Source organism: Ammospiza nelsoni, chromosome 8, assembly GCF_027579445.1.
Source record: "Ammospiza nelsoni isolate bAmmNel1 chromosome 8, bAmmNel1.pri, whole genome shotgun sequence".
Classification (NCBI taxonomy): Eukaryota; Metazoa; Chordata; class Aves; order Passeriformes; family Passerellidae; genus Ammospiza; species Ammospiza nelsoni.
The window spans coordinates 38,278,052-38,305,004 of NC_080640.1; the positions used below are offsets into that span (position 1 = coordinate 38,278,052).

The 26,953-nt window shown below is 42.9% G+C and overlaps 1 protein-coding gene across 2 annotated transcripts; it reads right to left on the reverse strand.

Moving 5' to 3' along the window:
• Positions 1–26,953, reverse strand: RUFY2 (RUN and FYVE domain containing 2). 2 transcript variants are annotated; one of them, XM_059477377.1, is made up of 18 exons: positions 26,844–26,953; positions 23,682–23,855; positions 23,084–23,201; positions 21,826–21,927; positions 20,607–20,730; positions 18,982–19,043; positions 18,379–18,444; positions 16,577–16,646; positions 15,288–15,389; positions 14,375–14,491; positions 13,102–13,269; positions 11,846–11,943; positions 8,095–8,214; positions 6,217–6,346; positions 4,998–5,092; positions 3,787–3,835; positions 2,548–2,625; positions 1–1,715 (listed from the first exon to the last, which is right to left on the reverse strand). In XM_059477377.1, the coding sequence occupies exons 1-18, from the start codon at positions 26,845–26,847 to the stop codon at positions 1,572–1,574; spliced, it is 1,821 nt and encodes a 606-aa protein (XP_059333360.1). In that variant the 5' UTR covers positions 26,848–26,953; the 3' UTR covers positions 1–1,571. The 2 variants fall into 2 exon arrangements, with proteins under 2 accessions (XP_059333360.1, XP_059333361.1); XM_059477378.1 differs by lacking the exons at positions 1–1,715; positions 2,548–2,625; positions 3,787–3,835; ... (1 more) ...; positions 6,217–6,346; positions 8,095–8,214 and adding an exon at positions 8,276–10,974.

A 26,953-nucleotide genomic window follows, 5' to 3' on the forward strand; every position in this document is an offset into this window, starting at 1 on the left:
TTACAAAAAGTTACATCAGGTCATTTAAAAAACATTTTTCTTTACAAAAGCTACATAAGCAACTACATTGAGGTGTTAAAAAGAATAGCTATGTTAGCTTTTGGGATGTTCACTAAATCCCTATCCTCAGAGACAAAGCCAAGCTAAACAAGGTGCAAGGACAGCTGAAGGACCTGTGTGCAGCCTCCCTGTGCTGCCAGCAGGGCTCTCCAAGCCCACAGCTGCAGAACTACAGGGCTGGGAATCCTGGAGGATGCAGGGCTGGAGCCCAGGCCGGGAGTGGCAGTGAGGGCAGTTTATCAAAGGATCTTATTTCTATTTCCTATGGAAAGAACAGGGATCTTACATTCCATCAAAAGTTACCACCACTGACAAGAGTGGGTGGACTCAGAAGGGCTCAAAAGTGCTCGGCAAAAAAATGAAGTTTAGGAACCAGCTCTGAAGGTTTGAGAAAGATGGTGACAAAATAAGGAAGAGGCTCCCTGTGCAGCACAGAAAGGATGTGATCCCCAGCATTCCATCCCAGCCTTCCCAGGTGGTTTCTAGAGCTGTGCAGTGACTCCAAGCTGGAGAGCATGACTGGCATGAAAACGCTGCAGAGACTGGTTCAAGGTCACAGACAATGTCAGACAAGAGGCCTGTGCTGAACAGCTCTCCTTCAGTGGAACACAGATATAGCAAATTCATAATTCATGTGAATTCATGAAAACACACACACATTCATTCAGCAAAACACACTTCCTCCCTGCTTGTGCCCTGGCTGAGCACAGCTCCCCTCACCTGGGACAGCACAGAACACCTGCAGTGCCACGTTCTGGGATGTTCTGGGATATTCTGGGGTGTTCTGGGGTGTTCTGGGGTGTTCTGGGATATTCTGGGGTGTTCTGGGATGTTCTGGGGTGTTCTGGGATGTTCTGGGATGTTCTGGGGTGTTCTGGGGTGTTCTGGGATGTTCTGGGGTGTTCTGGGGTGTTCTGGGATATTCTGGGGTGTTCTGGGATGTTCTGGGGTGTTCTGGGATGTTCTGAGGTGTTCTGGGATTACCAACTCCTGCTAATGCAGAGAAGTAAACGAACACACAAATTTGGCAACAACTTCTCAGACCACTGCATTAATGGCCATGCTTTTCTCCAGTACAATTTAAAAGCAGCTACTGCAGGGTTCTGCTTCCCAACAGCCTGTCCCAGGCACAGGATGAGGTTGGACTTGTGGCACATCAGTCTGTAGGAGTATCACCTTCCTCCAGATCATCTTAACAACTGAAATATTCATCCAACACACATTAACACTGAGTCTCCTGTATAAACTGCCCTGCTTCCTCCCAAAAAAGCTGATGAGGCATTTGGCAGACCCTTCTGGGTTCTTTTTCTTTTTAAATGTGCATTTTCTACATTTGGTCCCATTGTCTCCATTTGTTTCAAGAGGAAGCAGAGAAGTCACTCGTCCACAGTACCTTGAGATTCCAACTCCACACTGCTTACCTCACAGTCTGGAAATGCTGTTTACACTCTCTGGTTGGTGTGGTGGTTTGCACAGGATGAGCTGAGCAGCAGAATGAATAAATAAATCCCTTATGGCACGTTGGAGGAGCACCTCTGTATGAGGATGGCATGGCAGGAGTCACAGACCCTCACAGGCTTTGGGGAGGAGGGCAGGGGCAGCTCATTGTCAGAGCAGGCATTGCAGAAAATCTCCCCACAGTTCCTACAGTGATGCTAGAGCACAGGCAGAGAGCAAACATTTAAATTTACAGTGGAAATGTACTTGGTAACTGGATACCAACAAAATACACACAGCACAATCCAAACTGTAATTCCTGACTCCTTCTGGGAGCCAGCCTGCAAAAGAAAACGGATCTACATCCCAAACTGTGATGCAATCCCACACAAATGGTGTTTGTCTAGGACTGCACACAGGCAGACACATGGTCTTTCTAGACTTTTATATATATATATAAATATAATATGTGTGTGTGCTGAAGATTTCGTTCACACTCTGGATTAAGGATGTATTCTGCTATAGAAAAATACAGCATGAGCAATGATATAATGATATCTGAAACAGTGGATGCCTCTGTCAGGAGCTAATTGAGGTTTAACATAAAAAGGTAAAGGAAACTTCCTGCACAAATTAGTAAAGCTTGGAAATTAACATCATACTTTACTTTAAAATTACAAGCTCATATTTTCTTACTCTAGTGTATAAAAAATGCCATAAAAAGACTTCTACACATGTCAAACTCTAACGGTGCCAGAGCTGATAAGAGTTTGAGATAACAATTCAACAAAGTAGTTAAATAATTTTTAACCAAGTTGCTCTGTGGAACTTTACTATGACACTGTTTCTTTTGAAATTAGGGCCCAGCTGCATTGTTTGTATCAAAGAACCAGAAAAATACCTCAAAAATACCTCTGCTTTTACCTGATCATTCACATGTCATGCCACACCTCAAAGATAATTATTATTTACATCATACTTGTAATAGTAATTACATAACACTTGTAAATAATGCATAATACATTGGGAGAAATCTTGTTAAAGTTTTACCTTCCTTTTGGAAAGTGAAAATTCCTTTTCACACAGCTTGCAGTGAGTGGCTTCTTTGTCCTTCAACCAAACCTGGCCCTGGAGAAAAATTACCATAATTATGTTTATCTGATGAAGTTAAACTTTGGGCTCCAGGGGAGAAGACAAATCAAGAGCAGAACATTCACTGCCTGAATGCCCAGGGCCCTGGGAGCAGAGTAATGTCACAAACACACCCCAGAGAGCACAGGGCTGCTCCAAAACACTGCAAAGCCAGAGCAGGGGTGCACAGAGAACATGCCTGGGGTGCTAGAGCTGGGCAGTGCCTCAGCTGGGGGAGCACAAAGGCATCCAAGCCTCAAGGGAAGCCAATGTCCCTGCTCAGCACATGGGAACAGCCCTCAAGATGCAGGGAAGCAAAAAGAAAAAAACAAAAAAACCCAGGACAGTGTCAGGAAATGTGAATTTCCTTCTGTTTAAGCCACTGAATAAACTTAAATTGTGCTCAACCATTCAGTCACTTTTGCCTGGAGTGCAGCAATGTGCCAGGTGACACAGCAGACCATCAAACCTGTGCAGACACAATCTCTGCTCCCCAGTGCTCCCTGCTGCCTTTCACAAAGTCCCACACCTGCTGCCATTGCACTTCATATTTTATCAGCTTTGGTGCTACAAGTTCACTTGTTTCCTAGGATGATCAAGTATTTATTCATTGATCCCTGAGAAGTACCATGTTCACTTGTTTCCTAGGATGATCAAGTATTTATTCATTGATCACTGAGAAGTACCATGCTCACTTGTTTCCTAGGATGATCAAGTATTCATTGATCCCTGAGAAGTACCATGCTCACTTGTTTCCTAGGATGATCAAGTATTTATTTATTGATCCCTGAGAAGTACCATGCTCACTTGTTTCCTAGGATGATCAAGTATTTATTTATTGATCACTGAGAAGCACTATGCAGTTTAAGCCCAGCTGGTTTCACATTCTGTCCCAGACACACTCTGTAAATGACAGAAGGGTGTGTGCCACTGCAAGAAAAGGGCCAAAATGCACAGCTGTGCACCAAACAAGGAAAAGCAAAAGCAAATGGACTCTTTCCAGGAGGTTACAAGGGAGTTTGGTTCTCTCCCACTGGAGGAAATCATACAGTGAGTATCTCTGGAGTAACTGCTGTAGGAGGGAAGTCTTCTCATGCTTATGAATCATTGCAAAAAGAACAGTTTAAGAAAAGTTTCTTTTCTCAAAATGCTACTGACCTGCAATGCCTTGTTAGCTTCTTTTATATCTTCTATTTTCAGCTTTGACCTAAGGAATAAGACAAAGCTACTTCAAACTTCTACATGGTCACTTATGCTCCAACAACTTCAAAAGCTGGTTTAGGTACTTAAATGTAAACCAAGTCCTCTGAACAAGAGTACAAGACCACATTATGGCATTCTGGAGGAAGCAGCCTCCCCACAGGCATCCAGTGCCAACCCAGTGAGATCTGGGTCACAGGAGCCACACACAAAGTTATCCTGCAGGGCATCAAGGCCACAGAAAGACTGCAGAGAACACAGAGATATTAAATGAAGCTTCACAGAACAGTCAGGAGGGTGAGGAAGGTGCTGCCTGCCAGGTGTGCCCTGCCCTCCCCTGAGCCTGGGCTCATTCCCTCCCAGGGTTCTGGGTTTGTGCTGAGCACAGGTTGATAGCACTGGGATGTTGCTGCTGGGGCTGGGCAGGGCTCACACAGAGCCAGGGCCTTTCCTGGGGGTGATGGACGTGAGGGGACAGCCAGGATAAAAGGGACATCCAAAGGGATGTTCCAGAGCAATGGCATCGTGCTCAGTATATAAAGTGGGGGAAAGGGGAAGGGGGCATTTGGGGTGATGCAGTTTTGCCTTCCCAAGGCACCATTCCATGTCATGGGCCCTGCTCTCCTGGGGGTGGTTGAATTAATTCCTTGTTTTGCTTTCCTTGCATGTGTGGCTTTTCTTTTCTCTAGTAACCTGCCTTTATCTGAACTCTTAGTGAGTTTTCCAGTTTGTGCTTTTCCAGTTCTCTCCCTGGTGCCAGTGGCGGGGAAGGGAGTGAGCAGCTGCCAGGCTGGGGCTCAGGCAGAGCAGCCCTGCCCTGCTGCAGCCAGAGCTGTTCCCTTCTCCTTGGGGCTCCTGGGAATGCCAAACCAGGCAACTCTTCTCCTGCAGAACAAAGCCTAATGCCCTTCACACCATTTTTGTTCAAACTGTTTTGGTCTGGATTTTCTTTTCACAGCACTGTCATTACCCCACCAGCCACAAGTAAAAATTACCAGGCCTGACCTAACAAACACATTGACTTCTCCCAGCTGGTTAGTTACCAAAATAATAATAATAATATTGTCATATACTGTCTAATATGCATCACCACTGTCCCACTATTTTCCTTGATTCAAGGGGATATGACAAAAACAATTTGTATAAGTGATCATGAACAATAAAATTACTCGCTCAGCTTGGATGCCAGCTCCTGGAGAGCAGCCTCCTGGTCCTCACATGTGCTTTTCAGCTGCTTGTTCTTCTCCTGAAGCTTAAGGAACTCCTTAAAACAAAACAAAAATAAAATAAAATGAAGCCAAATTGTTCTGAAATTGTGCTTGCCCTACTGCCTAGGAACTGCTCCTACTGAGAAAGCCAAGGGCATGAGTGACCCCTACACTGCCTCAAACCCAGCCTGAACAGCAACTGCTCAGGAGAAAACTCTCCCAGACCCCAAGAGGTAAAGAAACAGTTCTGCTTCTGTAGCCCACTGCAGGGAGAAAATCACCCTGAGTGGTGGAGATGAACCCTGGAAAATGAACCTGAGTGATGGAGATGGACCCTGGGAAATCACCCTGAGTGGTGGAGATGAACCCTGGAAAATGAACCTGAGTGATGGAGATGAACCCTGGAAAGGAAAATCACCCTGAGTGGTGGAGATGGACCCTGGAAAATGAACCTGAGTGATGGAGATGGACCCTGGAAAGGAAAATCACCCTGAGTGGTGGAGATGGACCCTGGAAAATGAACCTGAGTGATGGAGATGGACCCTGGGAAATCACCCTGAGTGGTGGAGATGAACCCTGGAAAGGAAAATCCCCCTGAGTGATGGAGATGGACCCTGGGAAATAAATCTGAGTGATGGAGATGGACCCTGGGAAATCACCCTGAGTGATGGAGATGGACCCTGGAAAGGAAAATCCCCCTGAGTGATGGAGATGGACCCTGGGAAATAAATCTGAGTGATGGAGATGGACCCTGGGAAATCACCCTGAGTGATGGAGATGGACCCTGGAAAGGAAAATCACCCTGAGTGGTGGAGATGGACCCTGGAAAGGAAAATCCCCCTGAGTGGTGGAGATGGACCCTGGGAAATAAATCTGAGTGATGGAGGGGCCAGGAGCACAGAGCCACAGGCCCAGCCCACAGTGAGGACAGAGCCCCCAACACAACTGAGAAGGGAAAGCCAGGATCTTATTTCTCCTTATCCAAAGTACTGAGCTCTGATCTGAAGACTAAATGGGGAGTTAAAAGCCCATTTTTTTCATCATTCTATTTGTGAGAACACATTAGTGTAGTCTTTCTCATATATTTGCAGAAATTCTTTACAATACCATGTCTAAGTCCATAAATAACATTGCAGTCCTTTTCTAAATTACTATAGTCAAACTTTGCTGCAGCATTTACTTTCTTAAGGGTAACTATTTCTTGGGTCTCTGCTCTCAGATGAGACACAGCTTCCTTTTCCTTCTGAAGATCGTCCTCCAGGGTTTGCCTCCACTCCTTTTCTATCTTCAGGTCCGTTTCCAGCTGAAGCCTAGAACAGGGAAAACAAAACAAAAATCACTGTGCACGACAGTATCACTTCTGACAACAAAACTGAGTTTATTTCTGGGTGCAATAGACTATTACCATAACAATTAAGTTACATGTTTTCTAAAACAGAAATAACGTGTCAATATAATGATATTTTAGGTATCAGTGTAATAAACAAAGCACTGTCATTTAGAAAATGCTTTTCAAAGTAAGTTTATTTAAAGGACCAGGAGTATGGCATAATTTTGAAGAGCTGACCTTTGAAATAAATGAGTAAGAGAAGACTAACCGCAAAATTCTGAAGTATTTTTAAAACAAGCATAAGGCAAAGCCCCTTAACTTTATACAGCTTGTTTCTAAAATAAACCAAACCAACCAGCCACAGTGTCATTGGTGATGCAGACAATTATTGCAGGTTTCTCTGATATCATAAAAGATATTTCCTTTTACACCCTTAGATGTGAATCTTCTATTTTAGACTAAGGTTTATGGCATTTTGAACAGAACTGAAAATAAAGGAGGAAGGACTTTGAATTACTTTTTTATTGAGCTTTCTGCACAGGGATAAACAGGGATACAGGTTCTATTGGCTTAACTGAACTCCAGCTAAAGGACTCAGGGCTACTCTGACAGAAGAGCCATTCCAGCTGGAATTTTACTCTTGGTTTCATGGAAGACTTGGTGTTCAGAATGTTATGGGGGTGGAAGCACACTGTTCAACCTTCTGGATTCAAACTGTGTCACCACAGGAAAAGAGGAAATAAAATCTGAGAGTGTTCATGCAAGGTGTTTTGATGGGACACCTACAGCCACATTAATTTTCCTGTTTTAAAAGCAAACCCACTTTTAAAGGAAAGACTTACATGTTGGGACACTACCTCAGCATCTGGCTGGAAAAGAAGTGAACATGACCTGGAGGTTTCAGAATTGCAGAATTCTAAGGCTGGGGTGTGAACTGTTCTTTTGCCCAAATCTGCAGAGGTGACTGTGGTAGTAAAGTGAACATTTGTCATGACAGTTGAACAAGTGGAGTGAAATTCAGAGTTCTGAGAGAGGCAGGGCAGGGCTAACAACTGGGCTGGAAATCACTAATTTTTAAGCCCCAATCTTTGTATCAAAGAATTACTTCAACAACTGATGTTTTATCTTCCCAAAGAGAGAAAGCACCTCTCCTTACAGGGAGCTTCTAACTTTATGCACTGATTTAAATTAGTACTGAAGGATGTAACAGGAGAAAGACAGAGGGCTGGCTTTTAAATTAGCTTTTAACTGTTATGACTCCACTGGATTTTCACTTTTTATTTCCTGTGCAGTGGTAGTTAAACCACTTCTACCTCATCCTTAATCTGGATCAATCTAACTATTGTTGTGCCACTTCTGGTAGAGTTCACACTACTCCACACTTGTGGGCTTTGTTCAAAGTGTGTTTTACCACTACTCCACTACATGTTTTCCCCCACTTAGGATAATTTCCTCCTGAATTAAATTGGTACTTTTAGCCAAGAAGTAATGCTGTTTTTCCCTTCCTTTCAAGCAGTATGTCATTTCAGAGGCACCCAAAGCCAGCCTGGCTTCCTTGGAATGACAGATTTTCTTCTGCCTTGCCAGTACCTGACACAAAGATCTTTGGTATTTGCATTCTGTTCAAAACCATTTAACAACAAGCAGCCTGCACTAGGACAGAGGACATATTGCAAATGCAGAATGTTTACTGCCATGCACTTTTCCAAACAGGTAAGAAATACTCACAGCTGTTTCTCCTTCTGGGAGAATTCGTTCTGCAGGCTTTCAGATTTATTCACATACTCCTGTTTAAGTTTCTCATCCTCAGCCTCAGCCTCCATTTGAGCCTTCTCTGCTTGCTGCAATCTGGTGTAATTCAAATCAACTTTGGGTAAAACTGAAGCTAGAACTAGGGTGTAGAGGGTGAAGAAGACAAATAAAAGAAAAATGGGGAAATAGAAACATTTCTAAATAAAAACAAAGTTTGGGGGAAACTCACAAACTCAAACGAGAAATCCATACAATGCCTAGAGAATTAGCTCCTGGGTTTGCATACAGTCAGAGAGTGATCACTGTAAGTAATAATTGTTTTATTTATGCTCATGAATAACAGGTGCCAAAGCATGATACAGATTTTAGAACTGAAGCTTTTCTTTTTCCTCTAGCATACGTTCATGTGTTATTTCTGAAGCTTTTTCCCCCAAGTAAGGTCTGTGAGAGTCCTTGGCTTGCACTGATCACCCTTTAGGACAGGGCAGAGCAGGAGTTGTGCAAAAGCAGCTCAAAACAACTGAGGCATAAGGTTGCTACAGAGCACTGCAATCAGACAGCAAGAGACTTGACTAGCCTAGCAACAAAACACACCCTGACAGCTCCCACTACATTTACAGAACTACCTCAACTACACCATAATTCATTTAAATAGTCTGTATTAAAAATAATGCATTCTTACACTGGTGAAAATAGCTCCATACTATAGACAAATCAAAGTGATTAATCAAGAAATGAGGGATTGTTGTTTGATTTAATCTTTTCCTCCTGAATTCCAGGTTTGTTCAGCTGGCACTTCCCTTGGAATGCACTGGTTCACTGTGGTTCCTCTGTGGTGGGTGCATTGTAACAAAAGTAAATGTACTAAAAGGGGATTTGTGCTATATCATGGTTACACCTGTCTGGAGAATACAGGAGCCTGCAAAATCCCAGTGAACGTCCCCACCTGATGCTCTGTGTTCTGCACAACTGCCTCAAGGGCCTCTCAGGTAAGTGAGGAACCAGGGAGATGGCTGACTTGTCACCTCCCAGCAGCTCCCTGAGCGCAGAGTGACTCCCAGCTCCCAGAGTCAGCTAAAAACAAGATGTGTCAGCAATATGTCTGCATTTGTGCTTCTGCTGATGGAGTCGCACCACAGGGAGTTCCCAAAAGCTGCTGGTAAACAGGTGAACAGGGCTGGAATTAAACCCCCTTATCAAGGGTGCACTATCTCACTCAGCTGCCCCAGGGGCCTGAGGGATGCTCCCATCACATCTGCAGTGGCAGTGCAGAGGCCAAGCCCTGGAAGGAGAATGCAGGGACAGAGCAGGATCCTCCCCAGTGCAGGAGCTGAAGCTACACAACACACCAACACCAAAAGCACATCAAACCCTTCCCTAAATCACCAAATCAACTGCAGAGCTGCTCCCACAAGCAGGGCAGGAAGAGAGCTTGCTACCCTAAAGCTGCAGCATGATCCCCAGCCCAGCACCAGGGCTGGCTGCACTGCTGGGTTCAGGCAGATGCTGAGCTGGATTTGGCATGCAGATGATTCTGTGGGAAACACTTGTTTGCATAGATAACATTGAAGTGGATGAGGCTTCCATTTCTGTCATGGTCTTCCTGTTGTTCTAATCTGTGTTTCTGGTTTGGGTTTTCTTTGAAGATAATTAGAAGATAGTTACTTTTCAGTAGCCAGCTCATGTTAAAGGCTGTTTCTGCTTCCAAACCAAGGAATAAGCCAGTACATAACCATGCAACAGAAACCCTTTCTGTAGGACTGCATCCTGCCCCCACTTCTACAAACATCCCCTTCTGCTGCAAAACTCCAAGGCCAATTTCCCACTCAGCATCCACTGCAGCCCTCAGAGCAAACATCAGGGAGGGTATGGAGGGCAGTGAGCAGCTGAGCTCCTCTCCCTGCAGTGCAGGCCAGCAGCAGCTCACAGCAGACGGAGGCAGGGGACGGCTCTGGGCACAAGCACAGTGCTGATCCCAGAGCAGAGACCTCAGCTGCCAAACGGGTTAGGCAGGCTCAGGGCCCTGACTGTAAATCCTGCTCACTGCTCCTCCTGCCAGGAGTGCACAGCAGCCACAGGATTTGCTGGAGCACTCAGGAATCAGGCTCCAAGCACATTGTGACTCCAGGAGAGCGTTTTACCCCAGGACACCAGGGAGGTGGAGCTTTAGCAGAGGCTGGCATCCCTTCACTGCACTCACACTGCAGAGATGCTGGCACCACCCTCCTTCCTTACAGCCAGCCTTGTGAGGGAGCTCAGCTCCAGCTCCTGACAGCCACAGAACCCAACAGACAGCGTGCTTTGGGGTAAATACAGCCTAAAAGTGAAAGGAGCAAGCAGGGACAAGGGGAGGTTTAGCCAGAAGGGCTACTTTGGAAATCTCTTAGTACCAAAGAACCGGGAAAATCAGTAATTAGTGATTTAAGTGTCATAAAAATGTACAGTCAAATAAAGATATCTAACCTCTTAAAATAAAATTTGACAAAGAAGTGATTCAATAGCATTAGAAAACTAGCTTACATTTGCTTAATAATAGTGCAGTAATTTACTTTTTTTTTTCTTTTTCTGTTTTTTTTAGGAGGGGCAAAGTGAGATCGGAGGTGATGTTCTTTCAGAAAACAAACCAGAACCCAGCTACAATCAGTTACAGTGCAGGATTTCTAATACCACTTTCAAATTTGAACTGGAAACCTCTGAGGTCCTGTTTTATCAGCAATTATTTGAACACAAGAGGTCTGGAGGAGCTCTCAGAATGAAATATCCTTGACAAGTTTGTACTGGTGCTGAGCCTCATTGCTGGCACATTTGACGAATGACATTGCAATAGTCCTAGTTTGAGTTAACAGATCTTTGTCACTTCATGAATGCAGTGGACAAAAATCAAAGACAGATGAAGGCAGCAAAACAGTAAAAACAAAAATTGGGATAAAAGGATAAAAAGGAAAAGAAAAAAGAGGAAAAAAGGATGTCAATAAAAGAATATTCATGTCACTAATTTTTTTAATACATAAGCATGTTTTTCATAATCAGATTTAAATGAAAAAAAAGACATGTCAAACACCAACATGACAGGGCTCATGGATATGTTATATTTTACAATTAGAAAGATCAATGTTGCATATAAGGCCACTAAATTAAAACATGTGAATCACATCTTAGTATTATTATGTAGTACATGCAGTCCAACCATAATGTAGATTTATATTCTGGAATTTTAGTCTTTCACTTTTCAACCTTTCAGTGTGAAAACTCATTAAGTCATTGAAAATAATGGCACTTCCAAAGCAATGGACAACAATTATAACAGCTTCAGCAAACAACCAGTGATCCTTGAAGGCATTAATGTTTATATTAAGCATGTGCTTAAGTATAAGCAAGATTAATGCTTCAGTTTCTATTGCATTTCATTCAGGGGAGGGGAAAGTAGGCAATAAGGAATCAGAATTTTGAAACAACTGAAAGAATGACTTTTGATATCAGCATAAAAACCTAGGAGCAGAAGAACAATGGTAGAGGGAGAAAACTGAAAGATTAAGTTTGTATTTAAAGTGAGCGTGTTTGTCAAACAGAAAAAAACAGTCCAACAGCAAATAACTAATCAGGAGTTTCAGGAAGGTTTGCTTTAAATGTTCTAGCTGAAAATGACATTTCAACGGCAGCTGTGGGAATGCAGTAAGATGTAAGGGAGTGGAGTTGTGAATAAAGAGAAACAAAGATGGGGCTGTACCTTTGCTCTAGTTGTTTCATAGTTGCATTAATCTGATTGGTCTTATCCTCCAATCGACTGATTATTTCATTCTTCTCTTTCATGGCATCTTCAGAAACCTGTGTTACAAAAGAGGTTGAAACTGAAATTTGTATCATTGCACCATTACCCTGGGGGGGCTTTTTCTTCAGTATCCAAAAGGGCACATGGTAAAAATCAAGTTTTGATTCTCTTTAAGGATTGCTTTCCAAAAACCCTTGAGAACAGTATGTAAAATCTTATGCCTAGAAAATTTGTAGTTTTATACTCTGCAAGTGTAAATGCTATTTAATATTTAATTTAATTTAATATTTAATGCTATTTAATTTCCTTCCTTAGTTAATCACTTTAGAAGTCAAAGTTAAATTCACTGACCAAGTAGCCCATTAGAACCTTACCAGTGAAGAGAAAATAGATTAGTTCAGAAAATCACCAAGATTCTCCTGCAAATCAACCCCCCTCCCCAGATCCTAACACTGGAGAACATTCTCTTACTTTTCTCTCCAGCTCTATTTATATTTCTCATCCTCTGGTCCAGTTTCCTCACATTTGCAGATTGGAAAGTAGAATCCTCTGTCCATCACTTCAATTATCCTCCACAGCATCCCAATTTTTTCCTCTCATTCTGCCACAGATTTGACTGGGTTCTTGTGCTGGTTTTCAGAATTTATTCCCTAAATCAAATTCATGTTTTACATAAGTAATTCACTGGTATCTGGTAATTTGTTAACTGCATTTGGGGTCCCTGAGATACATATTCTCGCACAAAAGGCATTTAATTGTTAAGAGATTTTCTTAATTTGTTAATAGGTTTAAAAATAAACCCAAAATTGTAATTAGCTTTTTCCATTTAATATATTCTTGTCTTCCTTTCCCTGCTTAGGAAGGTCAGGGCTTCTCTTCAACTCCTCACTATGTGCCTACATTCCTCTGGTTGTTTTATACAACACAGGCCAAAAAAATGTCTTTGTTACAGTATATTACTACTCTCTTTACTTCACATAGGGTATTATTAGGCTATGATCTTATCCTCATGCTCTTTTCTTCCCTAAACCCAGTAAGTGACTGCCTTAAGAACTTCTTTGTATGAAAGCACGTTTACATAGGTAATGTTCCAAAATGTCAAGCTGACCTAAGAAGCACAAGGAAACCAAAACTCCAGCAACTGCCCAGAATGGTAATAATGCATTTCTGTCCCTGTAACCCCTTCAGCAGCTGCACAGCAGCTTGTCCTTTACCTGCAGCTTTTGGTACATTTCCACGTTAATGGCTTTAACTTCATCAAGCTGCTGCCGCAGGCCGATGAGGGTGTCCTGCTTCTCGTGGATGTCCTTCTCCAGCAGCTTCATGGCCAGCTCTATCTCGTGTTTCATGCTGACTTGAACCACCAGCTCGTTCTCCATATCCTGGAAAACACAACACAGTGCCACACAATGGATTTCAATCATTATGGAATTATTTATTTCTGGCTTGAAACTCTAACAGTGCTGCAGCACCACCTACTTTACCACTTCAGAAATTCTGCCCCTCTTCACCTTTGCAAATTATCCCTAAATGTGACAATCATATACTAACTGGCCAACGGGTTTTTTTAACTTTGGGAGAAGACAACTCACATTATAAGAATGGTGCACTGTGAAAAATGTGTATTTTATGATTGGCTTTTTGCAAATATTCAAATGAATATTATATGTGTTGTGTTAGAAAGCAATGCTGTATTAGTTCTCTTAAGTAGTGTGTTAAATATAGTTTTAGGTTACAAAAAATGTTAAAATAGAAATGATGCTATGTAGGATACTTTTTTTTGTAATGAAAGGGCTTGCAGCGAGATAGCAGCCACAGAACACCTGAATCTTTCAGAAAAAAACAATTTATTGCCCTCTATCAGAAGAAACGAACTTCTTCCCGCCTTGAAGGCGCTGTTAGGATTCAGAGGAAGAAGCTGACACTGCCCAGACAGAATCCTGTGTTTGAATGGAATTTATGCACCATGTATGAGGTGTATGAATATGCAACAGGCTGTTGTTTTTAAGGGTTAATCCTCTGTTAACTGTGTGTCCTTTTTCGGGCTTGTGCTGCCCAGAAAAAGGTACCCGGACTGTCTGTAACTCTATTGTCTCATATTGTTCTAATTCAAATTGTCCAAATTATTATTACTCTAATTGTTTTACTATTTTCATAACCATTTTATTACTGTTAAACTTTTAAAATTTTAAAAACAAGCGATTAGCGTTTTTCACATGTACAGAGTTGCCTAAGTATTAATTACAAAAATAGAAGTGTTTGTACTTTCACAGGAAAGATTTAGCACAGAGAGCATACAGTGTTGCTAAAAGCTTACCTAAAAATTTACCCAAGAACAACGTGGTTGTTGTTTTTACCGTTCTTCAGCAATATTACTACAGAAATATTGATGCTCTGTGGAAGCTGCCTTTAGAGAAATGCTGCTGCAGGGAGTGCAAGGCAGCACTAACGCCAAGGCAGGCGGGGCTGCAGTGCAGGAGCACCCACCTGGCGCAGCTGAGCCTCCTCGCGCAGCTGCCGGCGCGCCTCGCTGTACATCTCATCCAGGCCCTGCCTCGAGTGCTTGTACGTCTGCAGCTCGGCCTCCACGTCCACCTTGGCTGCCTGCAAACACACACACAGCCTCCGGCTTCCTTCTGCACAAATTCTGCACCTTGATGGCACCAATTTCATGTGGGGACACAGCTGGGGGTGACTGGCGGCGGGGCTGAGGCCCCGTCCCCAGGTGAGCAGCACTGACAGCAATGAGCTTACCTTCCTCAACTTCTACCTATACACTGTAATAACTGCAACCATCCTCCTCACCCTAAACACAATCCAAGCCCCAAAGCTCTCTGCCCTAATAACTGCATGGACCAAAATTCCCTCGCTAAGGGAACACAGGGCACACAGGTGCAGTGCATGAACAAGAGGATATAAAAGGTTGGGCTGAAGAACAAGAAGGGCAGATGCCTGCAGCCTTCTGAAAGCGTGTGGTGATACTCTCTTGTGGCAGTCTCAACTGTGACAATCTAACACTTGTGGGGAATATGAAGAAAAACTTACAAACACGTCCTCCAAGCACAGGGCAAACATGGAAAGAGCTGTTTCTGCTCTGTTGCTATTGGCTTTTTAATGAGAACTGAGTAAAACCAGCAAAACATCCACACCACAGTACTGTCCTCCTTGGGTGTCACTTGAATACACTACCCATGCATGTGGCTGTAAAACAATCTTGTGTCCTAGAACTTTAATTTACTTATGCCATTTAGAAAGCTCCACAGATTTAATAAGCCCTTGCCCTTGTAAAAGTTGTATCAGATTTGGACAAGTTAAGCTTACTTGAAGTTGAGATGTACAAATTTTTGAACAAAAATAAACATGTTATGTTACGATATTTAAAGTGGTAAAACTAACATACCTCTAGATGATGCTGTGTTTTCATTAAAATCAGAGTATTTTCACTCCTTAATTGATGGTTTTCTTCTTGAAGTTTAATTATATTGTTTTTTGCTATTGCTAACTGAAAAGAAACAAATAAAAAAAAGCACTGTGACCACTTTTGAGAGTAGAAATAAAGGATAAAATGTTCTGATTAATGCAAGACCAAGACATCTGCTCTATTCTCCCTGCCTGCCAAACAGAGGATTAGCTGTTTTTAAAGAAAGCATGAATCTCCTGAGTTTAATAATGAGTCACTTTCACTACACAGCAGCAGTGTGTTCAGGACACTTCACTGTTTCGTGTCTGGAGAAGAACATGCTTTCTTTTCATGGCTCCATTATGACTTAAAGACCCTCAATTCTTTTTCCTCATCCTCAGCTTCTGCTTTCCACTTGGCTTCAAGTTCATCCAGTTCTCATTTTCTTTTTTGGGCATCTTAATATGTCATATGGAGCAGCTTACATAAGAAAGCCTCCCCCATATGAACAACAAACATATTTACAAAAGATGACATTTCAAACTTGGGCCTACAGTATACAGCTTAATGTCAGAATTATAGGCCAAAGGATCAAAATAGGTGGACAGTTGGGCTGAAAACTCATAAAGGAACCAGAATACTCTGAGAATTAACACAGAAAAGTTGCTTTCACTCTGTCTGGATACATTACTCCCAGAGTGAGCTAGCTGTCCCTTCAGCAGCTCAATTTAGCGTTTTCAATTTTCCCCTTCATTAACTAAAAAAGGTGTGCTCTCTCTTATAAAGCTAAAAATACTGGAAACTAGTCAAGCATCACAGATAACCAGAAATACAGGCTATAAACACAAAGCAGAACCAGACAAGTCTGAAAGCTGGGTATCAGCATCCAGTAACCAAGCGAGAAGCAATCCTTTGGCTAAGGCTGAGGACTGGAACAGAAATTGCTTGGTGAACTATTTTCTGTCTCTTTGTAGCAACTGGTGCCATCCATTCTAGACCAGTCATCTGCACAAATCAGACTGACAGCTGGCACTGAGAAAGGATTCTCTTCTCATTCTGTCCAAAGTTGGAAATTGCAATGTTCTACAGAATTGATGTACTGATGCTAGGGGCTGCCTGGCAAACTGACTTCAAGTCCCTGCAGCTGCTGCCCCTCTCCTTTAAGCCAAAATAAAGGTATAAGAATATATTATCCAGAGCTTCCATAGCTTAAAATAATGTACGTACATTTAGAAAATCTGAGTTTCAGAGAAAACAATATGCTACACATCACTAAAATAAAAAAGTACCTCTTCAATCAGTTTAGTGTTTGATTTCTCCAGTGAGTCAACTCTTGCATGGAGACTGCTAACCGTGCTACTGAAAGGGAAAAAGAAACAATGCTATTCAAGATTACATCAAAACCCATCCAACCAAGCTTTAATGCAAGGTACAGTGATTAATGGTTAAGAGCTGTGAGGTCTGTTCCCATTACTGGAACTTTTCCTAAATATAAGAAAATTACTCTCCTTTGTTGAACATTTATATGCTGCTTTCCAATTCCCAATGCCACCCCTGTCACCTAAACTCCTCTGCTTGGCCAGAACTTCCCATGCACTCTTCCTTTCTTTTATCCTCACAACCATATTGCAGACAAAAGATAAATGAGTTCTCCCCTATGGAACAAAACCATTCTCCAGATTCTCTTCCTCCAAAATACATTTCTGTCATAAAATCATTTGTTTCTCTGCATTTTTTGAGATTTGTCCTCAGGCTCTTTCTTGATGCTTCTTGATTTCATGTAGGAGTCTCACCAGAGTTTTATTGCCTTTTATTACTCTGTTGCTTTTTATAGTATCAAACTACATCCAGGCCTTTTCCATAACCTGATTGCCTATTTCTGCAGAAAGTACCTTCTTTTTTAGGCTGCATTTCACACACAGGGAAAGAGAAAACCTATTCTGTAACACCATTTACTTTTTCCCATATTTCTCTGTGGTGTCCTCAGTAGCTGCCAGTTCATTTGGAACAGCAGGGCAGAGTGATTAATGCATTTTAGGATGTCTGAACACAAACAACTGAACTGAAATAAAATAGGAGTTGCTGAATCACTGATCTGATAGGAAATTCTGTGCATAAACCAGAGTACAAGAGCACACAGAAGCTCACCTGGATAATGACATCAAACAAACACCACTGCTCTTATTTGTGATGGCTCCTTTCTCCTCCTTGGCTTTCATTTTGCTCATATTTGATGTGCTCTGCTGTTCTGTGGTGTTGAAGGTTTCTGCTCAGTGACACCATTTCAAAGCAGAATGTCCTTACTCCAACAGGAGTCTTACAGTAACCAATGATCCAGATTACCAGCATTAAAAATTTAAAAAGATTATTACATTTCAAAAATTACCTAGATCCTTTTTGTGCTAGAGATTCTACAGAAGTTCTTTCTGGCTTTACTGCTTGGTTGTGGTTTTTGGGGTTTTTTAGCCCTTTAGCCCCTCAGACTTTAATTTTGTACAATAATTCTCAGAGAATTTCTATTTCACTGTTCTTCTATTTGCACAGTAACAAGCACAGTGGTGGACTAGGTTTGTTCCATCCAGCAAAGCAAGAGGAAAATGCTGCTTTCCTGAAAATTGCTCAACAGGAACCTCAGCCTACCACATATAAGTAGCTTCTAGCAAGCAGTGAGTTTATTCAGTTTCAGTCCTAGGCATTAAAGCCACAAACTAAAATATTCTGCAAGGCAAAGAAATAAAGTCATATGGATTCACCAGAACACTCAAAACCACTTCTGGCAAACTGTTAAGTGGAACACAGAATCCAGACCCAGCTTTTTATTCCTGTGAAGTTATGATTCATGAGGACCTTCACAGCTCTGGCCTGTTGGTTTTGTGTTTCTTTGAAGAATAAAGGTTTTGATTGTCCAAAAGCATGAAAACTGACACTGAGCTCTGCAGGAGAGTGTCTTTTCCTACTTCACTAAATCTTCAGTCTAAACACGGAGAATTTACAGCTCTTTCTCTGAAGTTCTCTCACAAAGCTCTGGAACAAAAGGCATTTATTTACCTGTAAGCCTGGCCTGACACCCATACTTCAAAGTAATACTTACTTCAGTTGCCTGTTTAGTTCCTCAACATAATTCTTTTGGTCCAATATTGCAGCAATCTGTACATTTCTAAAGCAAGCACAAAATAAAATTAACAAAATTGTGTACTAAGCTGAAAATATACATATGAAAATGTCCATCTCAATCGTGGTTTTAAAAAGAAAGGAAACAACTTCATCTCATACTCATGAAGATAACGACACACATATCAGTGAGACACAAACACACCCAATGCTGTAACTGCAAACAATTTCTCTACATGAAGTATAGCAGTCTGAGAAGGATAAGGATGTTCATTTACTCTGCCATAACTGGTTCCTTGAAAGCCTGACTGAATCCCAGGCTGAGGCCTTAAAGGCCTGCAGGTTCCTTTCCAGTGCCTCCTGGCAAGCCTCCCCTGCTTGGGGGCAGGAGCTGATGCTGCTGAGGTTTGCTTCAGACTGCAAATACTCCTCCAGCTAAGTAATAACACAGAGCAACACACTGGGGCATTCTTCTCAGGATCAGAACACTTCATTCTTAGGGAACCTTATTTCTAAAAGAACAGGCCCAGCCAAGAAATCATTTGCTAACATAGAGAATAGCAGGTACTTTGAGAGGACATACCTTTCTTTGCCCCCAATGTCATCATCACTCTTCAAATACACAGAGAAATCGATCACCCCAACCTAGGGGAGAGCAAAGGTACAGTTCCATATCACACAAATAAGTGCTGCTGCTATTTACAGCCTTGTATTGATGCAATTGATAAAACCTCAGTTACAGCATTCTTAAGGTTCATCCAGTTTCAGCCAGAAGCTGAAAAACCTGAACTATAACACTTAAAACAAGATTTTACAAAGTTTAATATTTACTTGGTTTATACAGTGCTCTCCTGTCAGCATCCTGTTTGTTCTTTCTGTGTCTTTTCTAAAAATTCTCTTCTCAAAATACTTTCTAAAAACATGTTTTTCTGATTAAAGCAAAATACCATCCCTAATAAATAAGGTAAAATGTTCTATCTATAAAAGTTACTTTATTTCAATTCACTAGAAATGTGCATAAACACATTTCACCATTGAGTAGCATTTTTTCAACATACCAAAATGATGCTCCTGGCTGTGACTTCCATCAAGGTTCAGAAATTTACCTTTCTGCTCAATAAAACCTGCAGCTTCTGGCTTCTCTGAGAAGGTGCTTTCTTTATACTACTCCTCACAAACAGAATTATTCTGGACATGTTACAAATGTCAAATTGGGACACACTCCAATCAGATCTCATCTGCCACTACCACCTCCTCAAACTGAGATTTCTCTCTCATGCAGCAAGGCCACCCAGTATAACAGAGCTGTAGCTAGCAACAGATTTTGTGGTCTATAATACAAATATTTAATTCTCAACACTAAGAGCAAGTTGATAAGTTTTCTGTAATTACAGGCCTGTCAATGTTATATCTTCTACACAAGATCAGTGCCTGAAACTAACATCACACAGTAACCAGAACAAACAACTGAGGACAAGTTAACCACAGGATTCAAAAGCACACACACAGTTAGCTGTAACTTCTCTTTCCCAGAGGAGCTGGTTTTTCATCAAATATATTATACAGTTATAATCACTTAAACTACTATGATTTCTTTCCACAAAGAAGCTGAAAAAAACAAATCAGGGCTGAACAGAGTCTACATTTATTTACAAATACCTGTGCATCTGCCTCGAAACAGAATCTGTTAATATTTTCTTGGAAGAGATCAGGGTTAAAAGTCAAAGCCCATTCAATGCAGGAAGAATTCCAAGTCTTGCTTTGCAGAATCAAAGTAGTCACAAAAGTCACTCATAAGAGTGTTTGTTTCAGGTACCTGTACCATTCCTATGATGTTCCAGAACAGCAATAAATGAACCAAGCAGGGTAAACTGATCATGGCACTATCCTTGCCCCACACAAGAAAAGGCTGGGCCACACAAGTCAGATGGGAAGAACTCTGCCTTGCTGCAGCTGCTCCCATCTGAGGACAGAGCACAAAGCTTCACCCCTGCACTCTGCCCATTATCTCCATTCCAAGGTCTGACCCTGCTGATAGTGAGGTCAAGGCAACAGCCCCACGGAGCCTGGAGCTGGATCATCACACCCTGAGCAGTCTGAGCTGGGATTTCTAACAAGCCACCACTCTGAAGTAACAAAACCCACAAACAAAAGTACAGAAAACTCTCGTGGACTGCCTGTAAAGGAATTTTACCTGGACAGACTTACTTGTGAATCCAGGTCTTCTCCCTTCACACACAGGTTGGCATCGATCACATTCAGCCCAACTAAGAGCCCAACAATCACTGCTCCCTCCTCCTCCATCATCAGGGCATGATACTCATAAAACTCACTGTGTGAAGGAGAAAATTGCACCTTACTGGTATGTTCATTCTATATACATCCAATAAATTATTCAGAAGTGACAGACACATCTGAATTTTCTCTTATTGCAGCCTTGCTACAGCATCCATAAAGATGGGCTGGCCCTGCCCATACTTTCACCTCATAAATATTTAAAAATTCAAAGTGCACAGTTTTTCTCAGAGGCTATTAAAAACAAGGATACTGCCTTAGGCTCCAGATGGCTGGGACGCTGTGGGGAGGGTGACAAGATTTACTTTGACTTTAAAAGAAAACAAACAAACAAACAAACAAGCAAACAAAAAAAAACCAAGAGAAAAGGCTCCTCCCTAGACCTTCTATTAGCCAGTGTTGAAGAGCATACTGCAAGGAATAGATGTTTGGCCACACTGGGTCAGACAACTCTTATGTTGTTAAGAAGCACTGCAAGCAATGCAAAGGAAGAATGGCAAAAGAATTACCTTTTGTGAAAAAAAAATGCCTGGAATTTAGTGAATACATGCTTGAAATTCAAGGACCCAAGGAAGAGATTATATGGATAAAAAAGAAACTTAAAGTCCTGAAATGCTAAAAAGGTTTTTTAAATATTTGTCATAGTTTTGCACCAAAATCACTACAAACATAAATTCTTCACTGAACAAGAGAATATCAGCACTTTCTTTTCCTTGCACTTTTTAAATAAAAGTTTAGATTCTATGTAACAAACTCTCTTGTCACTGGAAAAATCCATAGCTGCTGAACACCAATGACATCCTGACATACCACTGTTATCTAGGCACAAAGTCAGTTTCAAAAATACGTATAGCTTATAAAACTGAAATGAAGAAGCATCCTTCTCCATTGTGCTGGAATGACTCCACCAGACAGGAGGAGTTACACCAGAAGAGAGCAATGCCAGTGTTGGAACTGTGAAAGCAGAGCTCAAAGCAAGAGCCCTCCTTGCAATGGCAGCTCAGTGAAACCACGCGCACGGTAGGGATGAAGTCACCTCCTCCCCAGTGCACAGTGGGAGAATGCAGGATTATTTTTTAGGAGACCAAACCTCCACAGACAAATTGCAAACAGACTCCAGTGAGTTGTTTACCTGAGGAGGTCTCTCTGAATGATTAGACAGCGAAGATAATCGGCCATTTTCTTCTGCATCAGCGCCAAGCGCAGCCAGGCCCGGGCGCGGCCCAGCGGAGTCCTGAAACAAAGGCCCAAATTAACAAAATATTGATCACATCATGCTCTTTAACACCTTATCAGTCTACTGGTGGAGCAATTGCTGTTTCTGAAGGGGTATTTTAAGCTATTAGCTGAGCATCACCATGTGGACAGCCATAATGTTTAGGCTTTGACTCCAAGCTTTGAGGTAACAAAGATTTCCAACTTCTCAGCTGAGCTTGGGAGCAGACCCAGAAAAATATGAGTACAGACTGCACTAGAGCCTGATGATCTTGAAAGTCCTGTTTGCTGCTGAAGCAATATGCTTGCAGCAGTTGAGACTCCTTTCTGCCATTTGTTTGTTGAGAGTTGAGGGGAATTGCAGGAAAATGAACCAAATGCCCATCACCAGCCACCATGGCAGCTTCCCAATCCTACTCTGGCTCTACCCAGCCCTTACTCAAGCCTACCTTTAACTGTGTGCAACTTCAGGGCTATCTTGGGAAGACAGTGCCAAAAAAAGATGAAAAGGTGAAAAGTAACTGGCAAACACTGATATCCAGCAAATTACAGCTGGACCTGCAGAACTTCCTCTTCTAGTGCATGCATACTTACAAGTGGCGAGCACAGCAATGAAAAAGAAAAACCCTCCCAAGCTGTGTTAGGATAGGAAGAGAGTAACACACCTGGCAAAGGTTATTACTTCCCCTGCCACAAGAGTAAATAATAATTTACATCCCTGTGTGCTTTAGATAAGGTCTAAAGCTATAAATTAGAACCCTTGTGCTGCCCTGCACCAGTCAGGGCAACCAAACCCTTTTGGAATTTCGTGGATGGCCAATTATAAAGCTAAACACAAAAGCAGAGTGCACTGGAATGGGAAGAGAATAAATTTACAGCTGAGTAGGACTGTGCAGGCAATAATCTCAAAAGTTGCCTAATTCTTTCCTCTTTGGTGTGTCACCTTGTGGTTTGATAGAGCCTTTGCTGACTGCCCTCACCAGTGTCTGCTGCAGCTCCAGACTGCAGAGTGACAACCTGCTGCTTTTTGCATTGTTACCCAGCTCCCATTCATTCACCTGTGCTCTCCCCAGCATCAGGCACTAGCTGTTCAAAGGCTTGGTTAATGCCAAAGGAAATCATGATTCTCAGTCAGATCCTTTATTTTCCTGCTGCATTTTAACAATACTACTTACTTAAGGCCAGGCAAATCTCTGACACTTGCTGCTATTTCCTCAGCTTCTGGATATAATTTCTCCACAAGTTCCAGAGGACCCCAGATGGTTTTATTGTAACTCAGAAAGGATTTTCTTACTATGAAAAGAAAAATCAAGTAACCAAATTAATTTAAATTACTGCAGTAGCTTTCTTCATAATATCTGGTGTGTGCAAGGGTTAACTGCTGAGTCCAGAGCTACAGATAACTCTTAACTGAGACACTGGTCAGCTCAGCAGTATCCAAAGCCAACTTCCAAATTACTTTGCTGTGAATTTAAAAACTATATGCTAGAAAAAAATAATACAAAAACAAAAAGCTAAAAATACACACTACATACATACATGCAGTTGGTAAACCCTGGACCTCTTACAACAAATGCTGCACAAAATGACAAGTTGTTAAATGTGGAAATATATGTGGTGAAGAATTAATAATTACACTATTCATTATAAAAGGTGACTATTTACTTTTTTTTTTTATGCAACATTACACTTTTTAAAGTCTACTTCCAGAAAGAAAGGAAGAAAAATGGCATGTTTGGGATGAGAATTATGCAGCTAGAGCAATTTGCACACCTTTCAGGCCATGCTTCAGGCAGTGCTCCATGACAACAAAGAACTGCTGCAAAGGTGGGTAGTCAGAGTCCAGCGTGCGCCCAAAGCTCAAGGCTGATTCAATGAGTCCTTTGATACTCAGTTTAGCCATGTTTAATAAATTTGCTCTTTCTACAGCTGTGGGGTCCTTTACGGCTAAGACAACAGAGAAAAACATGTTATGGATCAAGTTTTAGGAGTGACACAAAGAAATAAAGTGCTTCACATCCACCTTGTTAAAAGGAAAACTTACCTTAAGACTAATAACCCCAATAAACTCAGCAGAACAGATTCAGTAGGGCTATAAACCACCATGCCATAGAGGAGCATCCACCCCAGAGCACATTCTCAGTGTTTTAATGGGTTTAGTGGGGAAAGCCCAGGCTGGCAATGCCAGTTCTCAGGCACCATGCTGTCCCAGCAGCTCTCAGAAGCAGCCAAGTCACCACAATTAACACAGCGCCTCTGCATGGCTGCAACCATGCCCTCCACGGTATCAAAGCAGCCCTCCTGTTAATTTATGGATTTATTTCTGTATCACAGCCTACCTACAGAAGCAGCCTTTTATATACATACTTTTATATACAATGATACTTTTCATAATTTTCTATACAATCACTGTCCAATGTAGCTTTAACTGCGCAGTGACACAAACACACTTCCCTTCTCAGGCTGTTCAGAGTCACTGCCACTAAACCAGGAGCATTTTCTGGAAAATATTACACACTGAAAATTCAGTTTCTCACCTAGTCACAAAGTAATTTCTACCCAGAAAATCTTAAAAATTAAAGGTTTTGCTTAAACTTGAAGTTTTTGGTAAGCATTACGAAGTGTATACTGCAAAAATACATTTGAGGATTAAATCTTATCAGTAAAAAAATCCATAGCTTTTTACAATAATCTTAGTCTGACAGAATGGACAAGGTTCCTCTTCTTAGAAATCCTGCTACTGAGAACAGAGTGCTCAGGAAATTCTTAAGCTTATTTTCATTTATAATGAAGCAATTCAAACATTTAGGCCAGACCCTATTTTCTCAGAGACAAAACAAGCCTCTGTTTATTCACTATCATCAAAGTAACCTGGAAAGAAACAAAAGAGTTGATGATTTCCTGCTTAATTAAATCCAACAAGTGCAGCAAAAAACTAAACTTTTTAGAAGACATTGAGACACAGATGTCAAAATATCTAGAAAGGCTTGCAACAGAAAAAAAAAGTGAGCCTGTTCCTTTGCAAATCTGAGTATTGGTATCTGATACAGACTGTATCTGTCTGCATGTCAGAAAGCACAAAGAACCCAAAGCATCATAACAGATGGGCATTTTCTCAGTTCCCCAACAGCAGTGAAATGACTTGTCTCATTTCCTGCAGACTTCAGGTACTTAGGGATTGGGTATTAGAAACCCTGAAAACTACTTTCTAATATTCTGTGTCCCTAGTTGCCCGCCAAATACCCAAGTACCCCTCTGCTTTTTAGGAAAAATAATGATTGAGATTATGTACATGCCTTAAAAACTGCTTTTATAGTTCCCCAGAACTTCAACAGAAAAGCCCAGGAGACATGAGAAACAGTAAGGTAATGAGAGACAGGGCCGTGGCAAAGCTGTACCCAGGCAGCAGCCACAGCTCAGTGCTTTGTCTGTTCCTTCCCTCCTGCTCAGCTGCTGGGGGCTCACCAGCCCTACCAGAGCAGCACCAGCACAGCATCCCTGTGACAGGAGGAGGCTGGAACAGCAGCACCTTTCTGCAGGCAGGGCACACATCCTGCTTTTTTATTAGCCTTGCTACTGACAGCATTAAATACAAGTGCTAGAGGAGGAAACGCCTTGCTCAATGCAGACTTCAGGTGGGGAGCTCTGCCTTGCTACACATCCTGCCTATTTCCCCAAAGGCATCATGAAAATTCCTTTGTCAGGTGACCTCATTCTGACTTCTGGAGCCGATCCTCCTCAGACAGACTTCTATGTCTGCTGTCCTTTCAATTACCAGCCCTTGCCTGCTCTTTCTGAGGCGAAATGCATCTTAGGTCTGTTTTAAAGAGCGATCTACCCGCATGCTTTTCTTCACCTGCTTCTTAAAAATATAAATGGCGAACAGGTTTTTTAAAATTTAAAATCAAGATTTAGAATTTAACACCGCGTGTGAAATCCTACATCCCAGCCACCACTGGGGTACCGTCTGGGGTATTACAGGGAGCAGAGCAGGGGATATTACAGGGAGCAAAGGGTATTACAGGGGGCAGAACGAGGGGTATTACAGGGAGCAGAGCAGGGGGTATTACAGGGAGCAGAGCAGGGGTATTACAGGGAGCAGAACGAGGGGTATTACAGGGAGCAGAGCGAGGGGTATTACAGGGAGCAGAGCGAGGGGTATTACAGGGAGCAGAGCAGGGGGTATTACAGGGAGCAAGAGGTATTACAGGGAGCAGAGCAGGGGGTATTACAGAGAGCAGAACGAGGGGTATTACAGGGAGCAGAGCGAGGGGTATTACAGGGAGCAGAGCAGGGGTATTACAGGGGGCAGAACGAGAGGAATTACAGGGGGCAGAGCGAGGGGCATTACAGGGGGCAGAGCGAGGGGCATTACAGGGGGCAGAGCGAGGGGTATTACAGGGAGCAAGGGGTATTACAGGGAGCACAATGAGGGATATTACAGGGGGCAGAGCGAGGGGCATTACAGGGGGCAGAGCGAAGGGTATTACTGGGGGCAAGGGGTATTACAGGGAGCACAATGAGGGATATTACAGGGAGCAGAGCGAGGGGTATTACGGGGGCAGAGCAGGGGGTATCACAGGGAGCAGAACAAGGGGTAATACAGAGAGCAGAGCAAGCTCTGCAGGGCTCTGTCCCCGGAGCAGCAGCAGCAGCCCCGGCAGGGCTGTTCGCAGCCAGCACCAGCCTGGCCAGCACGGCCGGCTCCGAGGGGCGAGCCTCGGCCCGTGAGGCGGCTCGGCTCCGCGGCCGGGCTCGGGCCGGGGGCTGCGGGCGCCGTCCCTGCGGCAGCGCCGGCCTCTCCCCGCCCGCAGCCCTCCGCACCCGGGGCACCGCCCGCGCTGCGGGCCCCGCACGGCCCCGCTCCCCCGGCACCGCTCCCTGCCCGCGGCCCCGCGGCCCCCGCCCCGCTCCCGGCGCCGCAGCCCCGCTCACCCATGGCTGGAGAGGAGGAGCCGCCGCCGCGGCCGCTCCCTCAGGGCCCGCACGGGGCTCCTCCCGCCCTCAGCCCGCGCCGCGCGGCGCCCCCGGCGGCGGGAGGACCC